At 44.0% G+C, this 21,808-nt stretch overlaps 1 protein-coding gene across 2 annotated transcripts in view; it reads right to left on the reverse strand.

Annotated features, from left to right (window-relative positions):
• mtmr6 (myotubularin related protein 6) overlaps positions 1-21,808 on the reverse strand; it is a 55,679-nt gene that overhangs the window by 29,123 nt on the left and 4,748 nt on the right. The window contains exons 1-5 of one of the 2 annotated variants that reach the window (XM_069891437.1): positions 18,382-18,557; positions 6,458-6,580; positions 4,676-4,838; positions 3,388-3,545; positions 1,640-1,768 (exon numbers count right to left, since the gene is read on the reverse strand). In XM_069891437.1, coding sequence (XP_069747538.1) covers positions 1,640-1,768; positions 3,388-3,545; positions 4,676-4,838; positions 6,458-6,580; positions 18,382-18,405 — 597 coding nt within the window. In that variant the 5' untranslated portion in view covers positions 18,406-18,557. Of the gene's footprint in view, positions 1-1,639; positions 1,769-3,387; positions 3,546-4,675; positions 4,839-6,457; positions 6,581-18,381; positions 18,558-21,808 lie in introns of those variants that run through there. The other variant, XM_069891438.1, reaches the window with a different exon arrangement.

Here is a 21,808-nt window from a genome sequence, read left to right on the forward strand (position 1 = left end):
CTCCTTGGCTACAGGGGGTGCCGGAGGATTGGAGAATGGAAAATTTGGTCCCCTTGTTTAAAAAAGATAATAGGGAGAATCCTGGGAATTTTATACCAACAAGTCTTACATCAGTGGTGCACAAACTACTGGAGAGAATTCTTAAGAACAGGATTTACAAGCATTGAGAAGTACAATCTTCTTGGGGATAGTCAGCCAAATGGAGTTTTTTGAGGATGTAACAAAAGAAATTGATGATGGTAGGGAAGTAGATGTGGTGTATATGGCTTTTATTAAGCCATCTAACAAGGTGCCCCATGGGATACTCATTCAGAAAGTCATGAGGCATGGAACCTTGGTTGTGTAGATTCAGAACTGGTTTACCTGTAGAAAGCAGAGAGTAGTAATGGATGGAAAATATTCTGCCTGGAGGTCAGTGACTAGTGAAGTTCCACAGGAATCTGTTCTGGGACCCCTGCTCTATGTGATTTTTTTTTATAAATGACCTCGACGAAGAAGTAGGGGGATGGGTAACTTTGCAGATAATACGAAGGTTGGAGGTGTTGTGTTAAAGGTTGTCGCAGGTTACAACAGGGTAAGTACAGGATGCAATCTGGATAAGTGTGAGGTGATGCATTTTGGAAGGTCAAACTTGAAGGCAGAGTTCAGGATTGGATACTTAACAGTAGGAAAGTACAGAAGGACTTTAGGGTCCAAATCCCTAGATCTTTTAAGAATGCTGCACAGGTTGATTGACTAGTTAAGAAGGCCTATGATATGCGGGGCTTCATTTGTCAGGGGACTGAGTTCAGGTGTTGAGAGATAATGTTGCAGCTCTATAAATCTCTGGTGAGACCAGACCTGGAATATAGTCTTCAGTTCTGATCACCTCATTAGAGGAAGATTGTGAAAAGTATGGAGAGGGTGCAGAGAAGATTTACCAGGAGGTTGCATGGATTGGAAAGTATGTCCAGGGTTAGCTTTTCTCTTTGGAGTGGAGGAGGACAAGAGGTGACAAGAGGTCAACAAGATTTTGAAAGGCATAGATAATGTAGTCAGACAGCACCTTTTTCCCAGGGCAGACACAAGAGGACATCTATACAAAGTGAAGGGAGAACAGTTTAGGGGAGACATCGGGGTAAAATTTTTTCCATTGTTTTCATTTATTTATTTATACAGACAGAATTGTATGGAATGCACTGCCACGGACAGTGATGAGGACTGGGAGCATTTAAGAGACTCTTAGATAGGCACATGGATGAAAGTAAAATAGAGGGTTTATGTGGTAGGTGTGGTTTCATTTTTTTTTTAAGGGTGTGTTTGTGTGTGTATAAAAAGAGAGAGGTCTGCACATTATGGGCTGAAGGGCTTGTACTCTGCTATAAATTGTATGTTCTAAACTTATTTAAAGATTCTCAATACTGCCATTGTTAAGCTTTTTCCTAGTTTGCTCTTGTTTTATTGATTATTTTTAGAAAATGAAACTGCTGGTTTCCTTGCACAACCTGTTTTTCTGTTGTATTGCTTTATTGATCCAGTTTGACATCATTTCATCACAGAAAGGGAAAAAAAACACGATGGGATCCTCCTATCAGACTACTCTTGCGTGTAGGTGGCATGACTACAATGAATACACCCTTTTATACATTATAAATCATACCTGCTTTTGCTGATAAAAATAGGACAATGTAGGGAATCTTCCTTTGCTTCTGAACTTAGAACTTCCAACTATTATAGGTTTGCTTACACTTTTTGGAACATAGAGGTCTGTTGGGTATGTATCACAAATCTATTGATGAAAAGAACAAGGAATATTATGAGAACAATAAAAACTGCACACTTTATATAAGTTTTCTCAACGCTAGTTTTACGGCACAACAAACATTAACTTGATCAGAAAATTACAAATTTTAAACAAGAATGCTATTTAGTCCGATATGTAAATAAAATTTTAAAATGAGTTCCACTAAATATTATTCCAAAAATTCCAGAGGAGTTTCAAACTTAATATTTGAATCTTGTTTTTGCAGAGGGGTAATACATTTAGGAATTCTTAGTTTTTAAATTAAGCATTTCAGGACATCAAATACTGTGGCAACCTCTACATTGAACAATTCCATAAAATAGAAAAAAAGTAAAATAGCGAGGTGACAAGACAGCAAATGCTGGACTGTCTGCCCAAGATCCCCTATTAAAGAAAAGTATGTATTACCTTCATAATGAAGTGAGGGTAGTGAGGAGCAGAGCAAATGATATCTCCCATAGCAAACAGAAGAAAATTTATGTCAGCAAGGAATAAGAGAGGAGAAACAGCATCACATCCAAGATGTATTCTGTATTATCAGCAAAGTCTTGATCACAGAACCTCTTATCTTTCTCCTATTAAATCCCCCAATCACTTTTGCTCTCCTCCTCCCCTTTTCCCTTCTGAGCTGAAGGGCCAGACTCTCTGCCACAGACCTGACCACTATGACTTGTTCCTGGTAGATAACCCCCTCAATATTATCCAAAACAGTATGCTTATTGTGAGGGGGATGCAGCTTAACAAGCTTTTTTCTCCTTCCCTGTTCTGACAAAGGATTTTCAACCTGAAACGTCACCCTGTTTCTCTTCCCATGGATGCAACTTGACCTGCTACTTTCAGCAGTTTTGTACATTTGGGATGGAATTTCTATGAATCACCAATTTGAATCCAATGAAACAAATGTGTGCACAACACTTGTTCAAGCAGTCAAACATTCTTGTGCAGGCAGAGCAAGCAATCTGGAAGGCAGATATTATGAAAGGTTGAGTATCGAAGTAAAGATATTTTATCTTAATTACATAGGATCATAAATCTGCATCTGGAGTATTGTGTTCAGCTTTGGTCTCAATACCCAAAAAATGTACAGTAAAACCCCTGGTGTCCAGTTGCCTGAGATTGCGTGTCGCGTGGATTAGCAAACTAAGAGCGAGGCGCACCAATTTTAAACCCGTATATTTTACTTATTTATTTTCTGCAATTTGTTTACTGGTTGCTTGAGTCTGCCAGTTGCTTGACTTCCGGATAACAGGGGTTTTACTGTACTTGAAATTGAAGGAAGCAGCAAAGATTCATCAGGCTGGTTCCAGGAATGGTGGGGTTGCCATGCAGTGAGAAATAAGCCCAGGGCTGAATACTCTAGAGTTTAGAAAAATGAAATATTTCATTGCAGGTTATAAAACTTTTGACAAGGCTTCACAGGCTGGATGCAGAGTTTCACCTTCTCAGAAAAACAGATTTAAAATTGCAAATGAGAAATTTCCAAACAAAGAACATTGGGGTAGAAAAGGAGGCTCAAAAGGCCAAATGGCCTGCTCTGGTCCTACTTCATGTTCTTATGAATGCCTAATATGTATATTTCTTCTAAATCATTAATTCCCTCTTACCTTGTAGTTTCTGTTTACATCTGTTAGCTGCCAAATATCATTTGGAATTCCCAGACGACGATATTCATCATTTAAATTAATGACCTTCCAGCCCATTTCCCTTTCATAATCAGTCTTTTTGGGGTGGAATGAGAATGCATACAGGTCTTCATACTTCACTGAAAATGAAGAATATTTAAATGCTTCAAGAACTTGTTAGAAATAGAAAAACTAACATTTTCTCCAATAAATAAGTGAGAGAACTTTAATTTGACAGAACACAAATTAGACCTGGTTATAGATTTTTTAATAAAAAACATTTTGAGTATGGTGGGGGGGGGGAAATATTTTGACCAAATCCAACCACGTCCTTGATAACGTAATGATGATCCACCTACTGGGCTGATGTGGGTAAGAATTACAGTATTTGGACCCAAAGTTATAGGAACTATATTTCTAGCTAACTTTTGAGGAATTTATACATGATGGAGTTGTGCTGCCTTTATCCTTCACAGTTAGAGCAGATGTGGAATTGGTAAGGAGCCTTAACAAGATGTTGCAGTGCTTCGTTTAGTCGATATACAATGCAGCCATATTCACCTGAGCTGTGGAAGCAAATGCTTAAAGCGCCAGACAACATTTTCATCAAGCAGTTCACTGTGGTCTGCATGTTTTCGAGCTTCTTGAGAAATTGTTGGAGTTGCACTCATCCAGTACTCCATCACGTGTGATAGAAGTTTTGTTGGCAGGAAAGAGTGAAGACTGGAGTTATTCATTTGTTAGAACTTAAATGCGATGAGAAGAATCTGGCCAAATAAAAGGATGCAGAGGAAATTTATCCAAATTTTGCTTGGGATGGAATATTTTACTTATGGGGACTATGGAGGTTGAATTTATTTTCTTCAGAATGAAGGAAGCTGACACAAAATTATTGGACGCATTGATAAACTAGACATATTTTGCCAAATTAGATACAACACATTATACATTTCCTTGTTTGATAGTATGTCTAATAAATGGAAAATGACATTTAAATTTAGTAACTTTATATGCATGAGATTTCATTTCCAAGCATACTAATCTATAATTTATTCAGAAAATGCTGGAAATACCCATAGATAAGGTAACATTCACGGAGATAAAAACACAAGTTAATGCTTCAGGTCAATGAACTTTAGTTCTGATGAACAGACATCAGCCCAAAACATTAAGACAGAAGTCATATTAACCCAGTTCGCCAAGGTGTTTTCCATTTTTGTTTAAATTCTAAGCTTCAGCATCTACAGTGGTTTGCTTTTAAGAAACATACCTGACCGTGAGAGCTTAAGTAGAGAGTTGTAAATATCATGACAGTCCCTTTCTCTTGGAATGATAAAATGAATGACGCGAAAATTCTTGCACCGAATTGCTAATGGACATCCAACTGTTGTCAGAGGGAGTTTCTCCACAACAGCAATGTGATGGTGCATTATCTAAGGAAGAGAAATGAAATGTATATATTTTAATAATTCATAAATGCTCAAATAACACAAGAAACTATTTCAATTTTTTTGAATATTTGTGGGGGAAAGTGGCAAGACCATCCACTTCAACCAGCTCACATATGAAGATGTGAGCATAAATATAACGGAATTAAATAAGAAAATCTGCAGATACTTGGGTCAAATGTCCTGGATAAACTCAGCAGGTCATGTAGCATCCATAGGAAGTAAAAATTAAATAATGTTTTGGACCTGAGCCTTTCATTAAGAATAAGAAAAATAGGTAGACACCTGAATAAAAAGGGATGGAGGGAGGAGGAAGAGGAGGAGGAGGAGAGGATGGGGAGGGTAGGAGGACAGGCTAACTGGTAAGAGGTAATAGGTAGATATTATCTATTAGGTAGATAGGTAGATATAGATGGGAAGGTAGGAGAGAAGAAAGCTGAGAAGTAATGGGGAAGAGAGCAGAGGGTCAAGAAGAGAAGGGAAGGGGGAGCTGGTGGGGTAGGGAAAGAGAGAGACACGGAGAGGGGAGGGGGGTTAACGGAAATTGGAGGTCCATGTAAATGCCGTCTAGTTGGAGACTGCCAAGACAGAACACAAAGTGTTATTTCTCTAATTTGCGGTTGGCCTCAGTTTGGCAGTACGAGGCCATGGACAGACATGCTGGTGTGGCAATGGTATTTGTAATTAAAATGGTTGGGCACTGGGAGGTCCTTGCCTTTGCAGTGGACAGAGCGAAAGTGCTCATTGAAACAATCTCCCAGTCTACATTCAGTCTTCCCAATAGTGGTGGCTGCAACAGGAGCATTGGATGCAGTAAATAATCCCATAACTTCACTTATGAATCTGTAGGAATAATTTTCTGCATTCAGTGCATCCTCTAAACTGGATGTTGCCAGAGATGGAGCATTTCATTTATGAGGAGAGACTGGCTAGATTGAATTTGTTTTTCAAGGAATGGAGGAGGCCAAGGGAGGAGGTATGCAAAATTTCAACATGTCTGGACACAGTAAATAGTAGGAAGCTTTTCCCTACAAGCGTTGAAAACTAGAAGACCTGGATTTAGATTAAGGTGGGGTTTTTTTAAAAATCTCGGGAGTGTTGGCAATCTGGACTATATTGCTCAAGGAGATGGTAGTGGTAGGTACTTGCACAACATTTAATTGGAAAAACGCTTGAATTGCCAATGTTAAGGCCCAAATCTTAGAAAATGAGACAAGTTAAGATCATTACTTGATCTTCTCTATGGACACGAGAGGTAGGGAGAGGAGGGGATAAGAAAGAAAAGTGCCTGTTTCTGTGCTGTATGACTCTGTGGCTCTATGCACAGAGACCTAAAGAAGGGAATGAAATACTTAACACTGATAGAACATTTTGTTCAAAGAAAATTATCCAAAATAATTTTTAACCAATTCTTGTTCTCTTGAAATGTACATTGAAGTACTGAAAAAAAACCTACTTACTTTGTCATTTAGTACTTACATCCTCTTATGTTTTACTCCACTGTTGAAATTTCACATTAAGTTTAAAAAATTAGAAGTTTTCTGACAAAAAGTGAAAACTTCAAACAGAATTTGTACAAGTGAACATATAACTGACTCACATACCCAAATTTCCCTTGGATTGACTGTCATCAACTCTCGATAAATTAAATGGGTTGCTGTCAGATGCAAGGTTCCAATAACTGACTTGTTGCTTCCAAATCGATCCAATAACTTCACCTGCTCCACCTTTAGGAAAGATATGGAAAAACAAATCAGACAAATAAACAGCAACAATATAGGAATAATAAAAGAGTGAGCTTATTGGACCTTCCCAGACAGCCAATGAGGTGCCTTTTTGGGGTGGCCATTGTAGTAATGATCTACTGCAAGCTTCCTTTTATCTCACAATGCCCCATCAGGACACGATGATTCAATTAACAGGAGTAGCTTTTCTACAATAACGGAGAAAACCTGTAATATCTATAAATTTCAATGATTAAATTTTAATTCAAAATGGCAACCCAACTCTGAGTAAAGTTACGAGCCCAAAAGACGAAAACCAGTACCAACTGAAATTCACCAAAACAATGGCTACTCAAACAATTTATTATAATAATAAGATTAATATTTAGCTTATTACTATTAACTTAACCCCCTTCTAATTCTAAGAGCACATGTATGTAATGTTTATATGTTCAGGGAAGTTCTTTTTCACTTCTCCAAGTTCACTGGTATCAGGCAATCTTCCATGCTGAGCACCAGGTCCTGGCGCTTTAACTTAAAATGTTACCGCTCACTGTAATGGAGGATTAAAACCATGTACCCAGATGCTTTTTGCTTATGTGGAACTGACGACACTGGGTCCACACGCAGGTCACCTTACTTTCAGAACTAGCAGATGTAATTAAACTCAGCCATGGGGACTTATCTGAAGATACACTTTGAAATGGAATTCCACTGTGAGGCCCAGGGAAAGCAGTTGTCAAATGCAACACTCTGAAATTGACGAATTGGTCACAACCTGTCTTGCTCGAGAAGTTTTAATAAGTCTTTGTATCTACGAGATAAACCAGGAAATCATAACATCCTGGTTCCATAATAATTAATCTTCTAAATTGTAGAATATAATGTTCAGTTTTGATTTTGACTGACAAATGTTAGAAGGAGTAGGTGCATGATTAATTGTTTTTGGGGTATATAAGCCTGTGGTCCTGCTGCTGAAGTTTAGACTCTCCGAGGGGTGGGAACACCCCTTGTCAAGAAGGAAGAACAGTCAGAGTCCGAGCAACGTCCCGGACGGGGGAGGTGGAGAAGCTGCTACCAGCGCCATGACAACCTACTACAAGTGTGCAGTCGTTGCCTCGCTTCGGCAGTTGGGACCAGTTCAAGCGTTGATAAGTATAGTTGGGAAGGGCTTGCATATTGTAGTGTGAAATCAGCTTTTGATTTAGTAACAAACATTTGCATAAACTGAACTGCTCTCAGTGTGTGTGTCTATTTTCTTTCGGTAGCTCAAACACTGTGACCAATCTAAAATGAACAAAATGAGAGGTATAAGTTTACCCAAGACACTCACAAAGGTCTTTGCTGGTTTCAGAAAGGTATTCGTTGTTCGTTAGAAACTGAGCTCTTTCAATCAGCCACTTCAGTGTCTTGCCAAAGAAACCTGCCCCACCGTGGATTTTTCAAAAAGATAACCTCTTCTTCCCGGTAACCGCAGAGTTCTTTTTCCCCTATTTCAGGGCGAAGCATAATAACCAACCACAGCTTCTGCAATTGACTACAGACTTATAATAGGCTGAATTCAGAACTCAAAACCGTCTTGAAATGGAATCTTGCAGCAGGTCTGCAAACTTGCAGTCTTCAACATTTCTTTTTTTTTCTTTGGCTTGGCTTCGCGGACGAAGATTTATGGAGGGGGTAAATGTCCACGTCAGCTGCAGGCTCGTTGGTGGCTGACAAGTCCGATGTGGGACAGGCAGACACGGTTGCAGCAGTTGCAGGGGAAAATTGGTTGGTTGGGGTTGGGTGTTGGGTTTTTCCTCCTTTGCCTTCAACATTAACTGCTGCTGAATCTCTCTCTCTCTCCCCCCCCCCCCCAAAGAATTAATGTTTTGTCTTTGTTTGCAAAATCACAGCAACCATCAGCCAACAATTTAAACTTCTGGCACCAGTCTTAAGGGCCTATCTCACTGGCCTGGAGATTAGGTGGAGACCTGCTGGCGCAGCTGAGACAAGCCGGGTCTCCGGGGAGTCGCCAGAAAATCGAACATGTTCGATTTTTCTGGAGACTTTTTCCAGTCTCCGCGACGTCTCCATCATTCGCGGCAAATAATGTTGTCCGTGACTGGGGAGACACCTCCGCGGCGTCGCTGGGACTTCTCTGCGATGTCTCCGCAACATCTCCGCGGCGTCGCTGGGACTTCTCTGCGATGTCTCCGCAACACATCCGCGGCGTCGCTGGGACTTCTCTGCGATGTCTCCGCAACATCTCCGCGGCGTCGCTGGGACTTCTCTGCGATGTCTCCGCAACATCTCCGCGAAGTCGCCGCAACCTGCTGGAGACTGAGGAGAGGCCGTGCCAACGTCTCCCCAGTCGCAGACAACATTAGTTGCTGCGACTGATGGAGACATCGCCCCAGCGTCGCCTTGGTGAGAACCCAAGCCGTGTTTTGGTCACCCGAGTTGTTGCGGCAATTTCTCCGCCAATGAGATACTATCTTTAATAGCGAAGGATTTTCAGTTCTTGAGCCTGGTCTCAGTACAAACCTGCTGATCCACTGACACCTAATTGTAAACTCCCACCCGCAAAGCCAATTGGAGACGAAGTCTTCTCCTGCATGACACTTGAGATGTTGGTTTGTGAAATGTGATCCAACAACTAAACCTCACCATCTTATCCCTCAAGTATATTCTATCATAATTTTATTAACCCATTCCATAACAGTGAATTGATATTCAAGAAAAAAAACAAGAGAAAAGGATATTTGGTTGCAGGAGCATGAATGCCAAGAACTGCATGAAGAAAATTGATTCCGAGGAGGAAATCTAGACAGCTGAGCTGAAATCTATATGCCAAACAATACAGCATGTTTCACTTCTCCCCGAGAGGACAAGCAGCCTTGGGAAAAAAAAACCCACTAAGGATTGCTACAATGAACTGAGGGGAAAAAATACAGAAACCTTGTATTTGAAGTGTGAACACTGGAGAGTGAACATCTTCCTATTCAACAGCTAGATGTAAAATATCTATGGCATTCCCATTCTATGCAGAAAATCTATTTTATTTAAATTGCAATCAGTCCTGACTTGGTAGGGAATCCTTTTACAATTTTTAAAAATTCAATGGGATTAAACAAAGAAAATGCAGAATTATTACAAAATCCTTTGGATAATAGGAACCCTGTCCCTTTTCTGGAACGTCATATGCCCTGACTTTCTGCATATAACTTGCTAACAAAAAAAGCGCTAGAATGGAGATAACAGAAATTTTAAAAAAACAGAAATGCTGAAGGAAGTCAGCAGGTCTTGCAGCGTCCACAGGAGGTAAAGATATATTATCGACATTTTGGACCTGAGCCCATCCTCAAAAGTAAAGAGAGACAGGTGTCTGTATTAAAAAGGCCAAGGTAAAGGGAGTGGGAGGAGTACAGTCTAACAGACATAAGATGTCAATTGGATATGATAAGAGTGTGGTTGATATATGATTTTAATATTTGAACTTAGTTTTAAAGTGGATTTCATTTGTTAAATACATGTATTATGTTTGATTTAAATATATGTTTAAGGGTATTATTTTAGTATTGATTTTTTTTTGTTGTTAGTAATTTTTGTTGTTGTTAAGTTTTATCCTTTTTTTGTAAGTGGGGTTTTTTCTATTTTATTTACAACATTGTTAATTAATTCTTCATTCTTTATTTTGGGGGGAGGGTTGGACTAATTTTAAATTAGACGATTAATGTTGTGTTATAATTATTGGGGGGGGTAATTTGTGTAGTTTAATGATGTAGTATTCTAATTTTTATTATCTTATTTTTTATTATTTCTTTAAATGTAATTTTTATTTTATTCATGTCATAAAATTTTAAATAAAGTTTAAAAAAAATGATATGATAAGAGGACAGGAAAGAGGAAAGGTAAGAATTGATTGGGGGGGGGGTTGCTACAGAGGGAAAAGAGAGAATGCGAGAGGAAAGACATTGAGAAAGATGGGTCGGGGGGGGGGGGTGCTAACATAAACCAGAGAAATCGATGTTCATGCCATCTGGTTGAAGGGTGCCCAGGCAGAATATGAGGTGTTGTTCATCCAATTTAGGGACAGTCTCCGCCTGGCAGGGCACAAGACCATGGACGGATATGTCAGCAAGGAAATGGGGCGGAGAACTGATATGGCTGGCCACTGCGATTTCCACGCTATTGCCACAGACAGAGCAGAGGTACTCAATGAAGCAATCTCACTCCCAGTCTGAGTCCAGTCTCTCTGATGTAAAGGAGAACACATCAGTAGCACTGGATACAGTAAATGACCCATGGTGATTCACAAGTGAAATGTTGCTTCACTTGGAAGGACACTTTGGGGCCCCAAATGAAGAGAGATGAGGTGTGGGTACAAGTGCAGCATCTCCTGTGATCACAGGGATAGACGCCAAGAGAGTGATTCATGAGAAGGGAGGAGTGGACGAAGAAGTCACAGAGGGAGCAGTCTCTGCAGAAGGTGGAGAGAATACGTGTCTGGAGGTGGGATCATTTGGAAGGTGCCAGAAATGACAGAAGTGTAGCAGCAGCTACCAAGCAAGAGACTCACAGCCACCTCATTGGGGATTCTAAATGACTGTTTATTTTAAATCCCGTGCGCGCCCCTTTAAGGGGCATGAGCTCTTCTCCCACGTGGGCGGTGATGTCATAACGGCTGCCCTAGGCGCGCATTGGGTTAAAGCTACAAGGTCCCCCAACGGAGCCATCTTCTCATGGTTGCCCCGCCACGCAGCGGTACAAGTGGGGCTGGTTCACTACGAGTATGTGCGCCACCACACAACCCCCCCCCCCCCCCAGAAACGGCTTGCACGTCCCACCGCTTGAGCCATTTGGATCGGTTGTGAGAAGTCCAGGTATGCCGCCTTCAGGTGGTCTACTGTAAACAGTTCACTTTTACCCCCGATGTCCAATGTGAAGGTTTTGCCGGACTGCTGGAGGACTCTGTATGGGCCTTCACAAGGGTGCAGCGTGCGGGCCGCGCCAAACGAAGACGAATTCAGCCGCATCCAGCTCTTTGGGCAGACGGGTTGATCGGGTGCCGTGGTGCGTAGGAGATGGGGGGCCAGCGAAGCGAGTTTGTTATGGAGGTCTGCCAACAGGGTTGGGTGGTTGGTCGTGGAGTTTTTTTCCAGGCCGAAGAACTCACCAGATAGTGCCGTACACCAGCTCTGTGGATGATACCTATAGATGCTCCATTGGAGACGTCCTGATGCCAAGGAGGACCCAGGGCAACTCGTCTGCCCTTCCGGGACCAGTGAGGCGAGCCAAGAGGACTGACTTCAGGTGGCGGTGAAACCGCTCCACCAGGCCATTGGCTTGTGGGTGATACGCCACCCCCCCCACAGAAAGCTCGCCAACTGAGTCCAGAGGGCAAAGGTGAGCACAGCACCTCTGTCACTGGTGATGTGTGCCAGGACTCCGAACCTGGTGATCCAGTGGGTGATCAAGGTTCTGGCGTACATCTCAGTGGAAGTGTCTTTGAGGGGGATGGTTCCGGCTATCTCGAGGTCTGGTCGACACCGTCAGCAGGTAGCACACCTCCCTGGACACCAGTAGGGGGCCCATGATATCAACATGGATGTGCAGGAACCTTTTGATCACTGGGTTGAACTATTGAATTGGTCAAACTGTGGACTTTGGAGGCTTGGCACTGTGTGCAGTTCCTGGCCATTTGGGCAACCTCCTTCTTGAGCCCGTGCCACACAAATCGCTCCGCCACCATCCGCACCGATGTTTTGACTGAGGGGTGTGCTCGATCATGGACGACACTGAAAGCCCGCGAACTCCACTGCGGCGGGTCTACCAGGCACGGCAAACCAGTGGAAATGTCGCAGAACAGTGTGTCCAGGCTGTCCGGTAACGGCGGTATGAATGGCCTGCATTTCCGCATAGTCTTTCTGTGCCTGCGCCAGCTGAGTGTAGTTAAGGCCGGGGGCAAGACTATGGATTGCTGGTCGAGAGAGCACGTCCGCTACAACGTTGTCTTTACCTGCCCTGTGCCGGATGTCGGTGGTGAACTCTGACACATAGGAGAGGTGGCGCAGCTGGCGGGCCGACCATGGATCTTTAGTCATAGTGAGGGCCTGCGCGAATGGTTGTGGTCAGTGAATGGCCTGCCCTCCAGGAAGTACCGGAAGTGTCGGATGGCCAGTTACAGGGCCAGGAGCTCCTGGTTGAAAGCGCTGTACCTGAGTTCCGGGGGTCCAAGGTGCCTGCTAAAGAAAGCCAGCGAGCGCCAATGGCCGTCGACCCACTATTCCAGTACACCCCCAATGGCCGTGGCTGAGGCATCTACTGAGAGCACGGTGTGGGCCTCTGGGTGCAGGTGAGCCAAAAGTATGGCGCTCACCAGTGCATCTTTTGTTGCTGTGAAGGCGCCCTCCACCTCTTCTGACCAAACGAGGACCTTGTCTTTCGCAGCGAGCATGGAGAATATGGCCGCATGATGCAGGCCATGCCGGGGATGAAGTGATGATAAAAGTTCACCATGCCAATGAACTCTTGCAGGCCCTTGAGGGTGGTGGGTTTGGGAAACTGACGCACAGCCGCAACTTTCTCTGGTGCTGGGGCGGCTCTGGCCACTGAGATGGTGTTGCCCAGGAACTGCAGTGTTTGCTTGCCAAACTGGCACTTGGCCACATTGACCATGAGGCCAAACTCTGCCAAACGGGCAAACAGGGTGCGGAGGTGGACCTTGTGCTCCTCGTGGTCACAGCTGGCGATAGGGATGTCATCAAGGTATATGAACACAAAGTCTAGGTCCCTGTCCGCTGTGTTCATGAGGCGCTGGAAAGTATGGGCCGTGTTTTTAAGTCCAAAAGGCATCCATAAGAACTCAAACAGCCTGAAAGTGGTGACGATCGGGGTCTACTGATGTCATCAGGGTGGACCGGGATCTGATGGTAGCCCCGTACCAGGTCGACTTGCGAGAAGACTTGGGCGCCATGGAGGTTTGCTTTGAAGTCCTGGATGTGCGGGACTGGATATCTGTCCAGCGTACTCGCGTCGTTCAGGCGCCGATAATCCCTGCAGGGTCGCCAGCCCCCAGAAGTCTTGGGAACCATGTGGAGAAGTGAGGGCCAGGGACTGTCAGACCGGCAGACAATCCCCAACTCCTGCAGGCGGGAGAACTCATCCTTGGCCAGCTGTAACTTTTCAGGTGGTAGTCTCCTGGCCTTGGCGTGCAGCAGGGGGCCTTGCGTGGAGATATGGTGATAGACCCCATGCCGGGGCATGGCGGTGGTGAACTGTGGTTGCAGGATGGTGGGGAACTCGTCAAGTATGCTGGAATACTCGTCCCTGGGAGCAATGATGGCAGCCATCTCTGGCCTGCAGGCTTCCGTGGCATCGAGGTGGACCGAATGGAAGGTGTAAGTGTTGACCAGCCATTTGCCCTTTACATCCACTAGTAGGCTATGTGCCCTGAGGAAATCAGCCCCCAATAGCGCAGTACCCACTGAGGCCAGCACAATCCTCCAGCTGAACTTGTCTTTCCCAATCTGGATCTGCGCACTGCGGGTGCCGAAGGTTTTGATGGTGGACCCGTTGGCTGCCCGCAGGGTGGGACCCCGTGCTCAGGTGCAGATCTCGAGGGCGGTCGGGGGTAAGACACTCAGTTCCACTCCTGTGTCCACCAGGAACTGCCAGCTGGTGGACTTATCGGTCATGTGGAGGAGGCTGTTTGCGCAGCCAGCCGCCACAGCCATCAACATCGGCTGGCCAGGTCGTTTCCCTGAAAGATACAGGACTGGCTCCCTAGCATTGGTGATAGAAGCAGCAGATGGGATGGTGCTCCTCCTGCTTGTGCTTGGGGGAGGGCTGTGACTGGCTGGTTCCTGGGCGGGTGACCTGGTTGAGGGTGGCCTCATTTTACCTTTTGGTTTGCCAGAGGGTGTCTGCTCGGGCCGCGACTCGCCGTGAAGTCCTCGTCCGCCAGCAGGAGTTGAATGTCCTTGGGCATCTGCTCCAAGAAGATCTGGCAGAACAAGAAGCAGGGCTTGTGATCCTCCGCCAGCGCCAGCATCTCGTCCATCAGGGTGATGGTGTTCTGTCTCCTAGCCCGTCTAGGTGCAGGAGTCTGGAGGGGCGCTGCTGTGGGGAGAGGCCAAATGTGCCCAGAAGGAGATTTTTGAGGCAGGGTATTTACTCTCAGCTGATGGGTGGTGGATGAGGTCATCCACCCTGGCTGCAGTCACCTCGTCGAGCACGATCACGACATGGTAAAACATCGTGGCATCTGAAGAGATGTTCCTGAGGCGAAACTGCACCTCCACCTGCCCGAACCACGTACGTGGGTTATGGGTCCAGAATGGGGGAGGGGGTGGGCAGTTTTACAGCGACAGCGTTAATCTCCGCGGGATCCACATTGGGAGACCAGAAAAACATCTGGCTCGTTGGGGTCACCAATGTAGCAGCAGCTACCAAGCAAGACTCACAACCACCTCATTGGGGGTTCTCAATGACTGTTTATTTCAAATTCCCCGCGCGCCCCTTTAAGGGCAGAGTGAGCTCTTCCCCCGTGTGGGCAGTGACGTCATAATGGCTGCCCTAGGCGCGTGCTGGATTAAAGCCACGAAACAAGGAGGTCCCCCGACGGCACCATCTTCACGCGGCAGTACTAGCGGAGACAGTTTGCCATGAGTATGTGCGCCGCCACAGAGGATGATATGTTGGATGCGGAGGTTGGTGGTGCGGTAGGTGAAGACAAGGGGAATTCTTACCCACGGGGACCAAGGGGGTCAGGGTAGATGTGCCAATTATGGAGGATTATGCAGGTGAGGGCCAAGTTGATGGTGCGAGAGGGAAAGCACATTATTTCAAGAATAATCTTATTTCCAGACATTAAGCGATTCAGGGTCAACCAAAAGGAATATAAATTTATTTGCTGACAGAGCCAGTAACTGCAATAAATAAACTGCACTCGAAGCTAGAAGAATATGGGAAAGTATCGGGTTACAAAAAATAAATTGATACAAGAGCAAATTTACACCACTTACAGAAGAGGATTATACTTAGTGCCAAGGGACACTCAATTTAAGTGGCCGTTAAATGGGATAAAATATTTAGGAATATGTGCAGATAACAATTTAAAGAATTTATATAAATAAAAATATTCATCTTTGCTTAAAAAGGTTGAAGAAGACATGAACAGGTGGACAACTTTACCAATGACATTAGTTAGATGAGTCAATTGTGTCAAAAGGAATATTTTTCTGTCAAAATGAATATATTTCCAGGAGTTCAGTCCATATTTCAAACATTGCCCATTCCATTAACTAATAGTTTTTTTTCAGGAGTTAAATAAATTTATCAGAAAATTTCTTTGCAAGGGTAAGATGTCCAGAGCCTCCATACAATATGTAATGAAATTTTATAGACTTGGTCTTGTAAAGGGATCAGGTATATCGAGGATTGCTATGAGCAGGGGCAATTTATGTCATTTGAACAATTAAAAAATAAATATGGAATCGTAACAATGCAATCTGCTATTTTCAATTAAGAGCATACACAAGAAAAAAAATTGAGACCAACTATGTTTTTAATCAAAGTGTAATGATGTGGAGACTCTGGTTTGAAAGGGAAACACAAAGAAATTCAGTTCTTCAATGTATTTTTTTACTTCAAACGGGAGCCGCTAAACATGGTTAATAAGTCTAGACAGAGATGGGAATCAGACTTAAATGTAAGTAATAATGAGTAAACTGGCCTGATTTATATAAGGACAGGATGACAAATACAATAAATTTAAGGTATAGATTAGTACAATACAATTTTTTTGCATCAGATATATCTCATGCCACAGAAATTAAATAAGTTAAAGTCAGACTTATCAGAGAAATGTTTTAGATATGGCAAGGAGATAAGAACACAAATTTGTCTTCTTATGAACTCATTTTTTAAACTTTGTATTGACTACATGGATAGTCTAAAAAAAATTAAATATTCAAAAAATAATCCTATTATATCATAGACCAATAATTATTTTGGTGCATTATTTGACAACTACGTTTAGAAACAATACCCAAGCAACCTATCAGCAACAAAAAGCAATCCTTTGCATTCTTTTCAAAGTGTTTTTTAAGACAGTCAGAAAACAGTGCAAGATTAAGGCTCAGAAAGAGAACAATGGCCTGAAGTTATGTTTTATAGATTGAACATTTTACAGATAAATGCAAATGGCTAGATCAGACACTGAAGAATTTGCCCTTTGACAAGAGAGGAGGGAGTCATTGGACCCATTTCAATTCGCCTACAGATGGAACAGTTCCATTGATTATGCTATATCCCTGTCCCACTATGCTGTCCTGACCAACCTGGAGGACAATGCCTCATATGCCAGGCTGATGTTTGTTGACCAGCTCAGGATTTAATATAATCATATCCCTGCTGGGATTCAACACCCCTCTCTGTAACTAGATTCTTGACTTCTTAATGAAAGACTACAGTTCTTCCAGGTTGGCATCATTATGCTGAGCACTAGAGCCTCTCAGGACTGTCAGCTCAGCCCACTCCTGTCCACGCGGAGTAGACAGACCAATGTCTGCAACACAACATCCAGCTCAACAGTGTCATGCAGATGACAATAGTAGTTGGCCTCATCAGTAATAACAATGAGTCGCAATACAAAGAGGTGGAAAATTTCATGATATGCTGCGAGATTAACAACCTGAGTCTCAACATGACAAAATGAAGGAGATGACTGTGGACTTCAGGAGGACAAGAGATGACCACCATCCACTACACATTAATAGCTTGGTAATGGAGAGAGTATAGAGCACTAAGTTCATTGGAGTCCACAAAAAGTGAACTATCCTAGAAACATATCTCCTCACTTATCAGGAAGGTACAACAGTGACTGCAGCTTCTACAGGAGCTAATATTACGAGCAACCTGGCTGGCTGCATCAGTGTGGTACTGTAGAGGGCTTGTAAAATCAGCGAGGACCCCCAATACCCCACATGCAACATCTTCCACCTATTCCCGTCAGGAAAAAGATACGGAAGTATTAGAGCCAGACCACCCTGGTGAAGAGCAGCTTCTTCCACAGGCAGCGAGAACGTTGTATGACTGTTGAACTGCTAAAACAACTCTCTGTGACTCGACTATTTATTAACATGCCTGTCTGTGCATTTGCACTGTTCTGCACCGTGAACTGGAGAATACGGTTTTGTCAGGTTATATTGGATGACAATCTGTTCAGAAAATTGGTTAACAAACATGAACTTGAAAGGAGTCTTTATTGAAGGTATCAATTTCTTACAACGCTGTGTCAACAGAGATAGAATTAACCTGACAAATCTAAATCCAGTTCAACAGATAATGTCAAGAATAAACTGCATTCATCAAAGAATTGGAACTAAATGAGTAAGTGAAAGTACACAAATAAAGAGTAATTTTCAGCACCTACGTCCAATTGTGACAAACCATTCCAATTCTAGTTCAAAAACATTTCACTTTTGGCTCTGGCGATGACAACACAAATTACACGGCCCTTTTGTGGATTTGCCAGGGGCTAATTGCTGAATGCATGTTCAAGGACTCCGTATGGTACCCTCGAGCAAAGACAACCCGCAGTGAGACTGCAGAATATTTGAAACACCGAATTAAACCCAAACAGACCACGGCAAGCGAAATTCTCCGCCCCTCTGGACACACATATGGAAGGCATTTCGAATACTTGACGAACTGTATTGAGAGTGTCCGGCTGATTAGGCCAGAAATAAACATTCAGTGAGTAAACAATTCCATACAACACAGTTTTATATTAAGGAAAACTGCGACATTTCATTCACCTTCGGGGTTCTAATGTGCTCCATATTAACTGAGGAGAACCGCACACAGAAGAAAATCGACTGTTATTTTCCGTGCAGCGTTTCTTCCACAACCACCATCTCCTCCGAACGAGCACAGATCATCCACCACCTCGCAGGCGCGTAACGCTGCCGCCTTCACTTCCGGCTTCCAGCCCGAGCTGTCCCCACAGCGCCGCCTACGGTGGAAGACCACTGCAAATTGCAATGCACTCGGCCGAGGCGCCATCCTTGCACATGAAAGAGACCGCCAGCAAGTTGGGCAGACGGCTGCTTCAGGTCGATGACCCTTGTTCACAGTTATCTCTCCATTCATTTTGCGTTGGGGAATACAATCTTAAACTATTTTAGCGATTGGATGCAGGACTGTAAACAGCTTAAAAACTCCATCATGTGAAACATGAAAGTCTGCAGATGCTGTGATTGTAGTAAAATATCAGGCAGGCAGAAAGGCTAAGGAGAAGGAAAGAACAAGTAGGGAAGGTGCACAGAACAAAAAGAAATACAGTAACCAAAGATTCATATTAGTCAATTAATCACATCTTACGTTTGACTATAGCCATGCATTCATTTCCCCCCACCCTCCCAAAAGAAAAAGAACAGAAAAAGGGAAAACTAGATTAGAAAAAGAGAAAGGGGAAACAAGGAAGTAAGGAGAGAAGAAGAGAAAGCTTTGTTAGTTCACCACCTACTCTGAAGGCTTTAATATTTAGCTTTCCTGGATCTGTGAGAGAGAAGTGCAGACGAAAGGTTTGGAGGCGAGGGGGAGGGGTGTATAGCTAAAGAGTTGCATCTGTTAAATGTTCTCTCTATAAAGCATAAACTCAGGGCATAATTCTCTTTCTGAGCCTTAATGTGCTAATTTCTGATTGTCTAACAAACACTTTGAAAAGAATGCAAAGGTCTACTACTTTTTGTTGCTGTTAGGTTGCTTGGGTATTGTTTCTAAATGTAATTGTCAAATAATGCATAGAAGTAATTACTGACCTAGGATTTTTTAAATTTTTATTTTAAATTTAAATTTTTGTTTAAAAATGTTTAGACGACCAATGTAGTCAAATACAAAATTAAAAAATATGAATACATAAGTAGACAAATTTATGCTGCCTGATGGTTGTAACCCAAACTCTCCAACACCACCCCCCCCCACCCAAAAGACCCCCCCAAAAAAGTGTGAGAAGAGAAAAAAAAGAAAATATAAGAGTGGGAAAAAGGTTACTGAAAAGTGCCGTTCACTCCAATGGATTTCAATTCATTATTTAACTAGTCTTCCTCTTTGGAGAAGGTTAACGTGGACTCAAGGACTGGAAGAAACTCAAATAAAGATTTATACCTGAGATCTGTAAATATGGTCTCCACATTTGCAAAAATATGTAATACTTATTTCTTAGGTTGTAAGTAATTTTCTCAAGGGGAATACAGCTATGCATGTCTTCTTTCCAGTGTGCCATACCTAGATAGGAGTCAGACTTCCAAGTAACTGCAATATACTTTCTGACCATGGCCAATGGACCTCATGGAGGGGTGAGATAAGCTGTGGATCTCGTCGAAAACTCGCTGTCACTAGGTCGTGGGTAGGATCAGCCTTGGAGACCCGGTGGAGATGTTGCACAGCAGGGTCAGTTTTCCTGGTGCAGGGAAGAAATCTCTGACCTTCAGGCTGGTGATGGCCTTTTGGTATGCCTGGATGTCTGCATCCTTCCTCTGGTCCTTGGCCAGCTGGGCTTCATCCAGGCCCCACCAAAAGGTGGCAAATACACCTTGCTGAAAATGCTATTAATCAGTAAGCTTGGACTCTCCAGACGCGAGAGGGCAGCCAGGCTAATGCATCTGGAAAGCCTAGGAGACAGGACTCCATCTGCCCTAATAGATGAGATGCTAGCACTAGCAGAGGGACATAAGCCCAGTCAAACAGCTACCTGACGACATACAGCTGCTACTGGCAGATGAGGACTTCAGTGACCCCAGGAAGGTCACAGCCAAAGCAGAAACCCTCTGGCGAAACAAGAGGGAGAGCGGGTCTGCCATCAGTCAACTGACCCTGGACCACACCACAGACTAAGCCCAGTACATCACAAGTCTGCCAGCAGCCCTGAAGGAGGACATTGAAAACCAATGGTGGTAGAGGTGCCGACAGCCCTGCTCAATCCCAGGAAATGCGAGGGCCAGCCACCACTAATGGCTTCGACGGCTGGCCAACTGGACAGCCTACTACATGTTTGGGACAGAGTTTCTGGATGCTGTTTCCTTGTAGACTCTGACATGGAGATCAGAGTCCTACAACCCACAGCACTGGACACTTGGAAAAGATAGTGCGGGCTCACCTTATGGACTGCCAATAACAGCTCCATAAGGACATATGGCAAAAGGAAAATAACACTTTGGTTTGGCACAAACATGTTCAAATGGTATTTCACGTTGGCCATTGTTGAAATGCCACTCCTGGCAGCAGATTTCCTGAGGGCCCACAGCCTATGGGCTGACCTTAAAGGCAAGAGACTGGTTCACACCAAGGCCTTCCAGTCATTCCCTCTTGGGGCGCCATGGTACCCACACCTCACCTGGACTCGGTTGCAACATCCGGCAATGAGAACAGCAGGATCCTTGCCAAGTTCCCAACCATCCATAGGCCATAGTTCACCTCCACCATGCCAAAACAAGGGGTGCAGCACCACATTACCACCCAAGGGTCACCCCTCCATGCAAGAGCCAGACGACTGCTGCTAGACAAGCTCAGCCTGGCTAAGGAAGCATTCACGCACGTGGAGGAGCTTGGGCCTCACAGCTGCACAAAGGCAACTGGGGGTTGGGGACCATTGCCGTCCGAACGATGTCACCAGACCGAACCCCTACCCCATTCCACATATCCAGGACTTTTTGGCCAACCTACACGGTGCCAGCATTTTCTTCAAGTGCACGGCTACCATCAAATTCCCATTCACCCGCATCCAGAATTCAGCCCTGATCACCCCTTTCGGCCTTAAAAATGCCGCACAAACTTTCCAGCACCTCATGGACGCAGTGGGCCAGGACCTGGACTTCCTGTTCCTATATCTAGATGATATCCTGATTGCGAGCAGGGACCACAATGAACACATTTCCCACCTCTACCAACTTTATGCCTTCCTCAGCAAATTCGGTGTCACCATCAACCCTGCCAAGTGCCAGTTTGGGTTAGAGACCATTGATATCCTGGGCCACATGATTTCAAAAGACAGCGCCACACCCCTACCAAGCAAGGTAGAGGCCATCTGGCAGTTCAGCAGACCTACCACAGTAAAAAGGCAACAGGAGTTTGTAGGCATGGTTAACTTCTACAATCGATTCCTCTCAGCAGCCGCCAGCATCAGGTGCCCGCTTTACAACATGATGTCGGATAGGAAAAAAGACATAACCTGGGTGCTTTCCT

The sequence above is a fragment of the Narcine bancroftii genome, chromosome 7 (genome assembly GCF_036971445.1).
Source record: "Narcine bancroftii isolate sNarBan1 chromosome 7, sNarBan1.hap1, whole genome shotgun sequence".
In the NCBI taxonomy this organism is placed as follows: Eukaryota; Metazoa; Chordata; class Chondrichthyes; order Torpediniformes; family Narcinidae; genus Narcine; species Narcine bancroftii.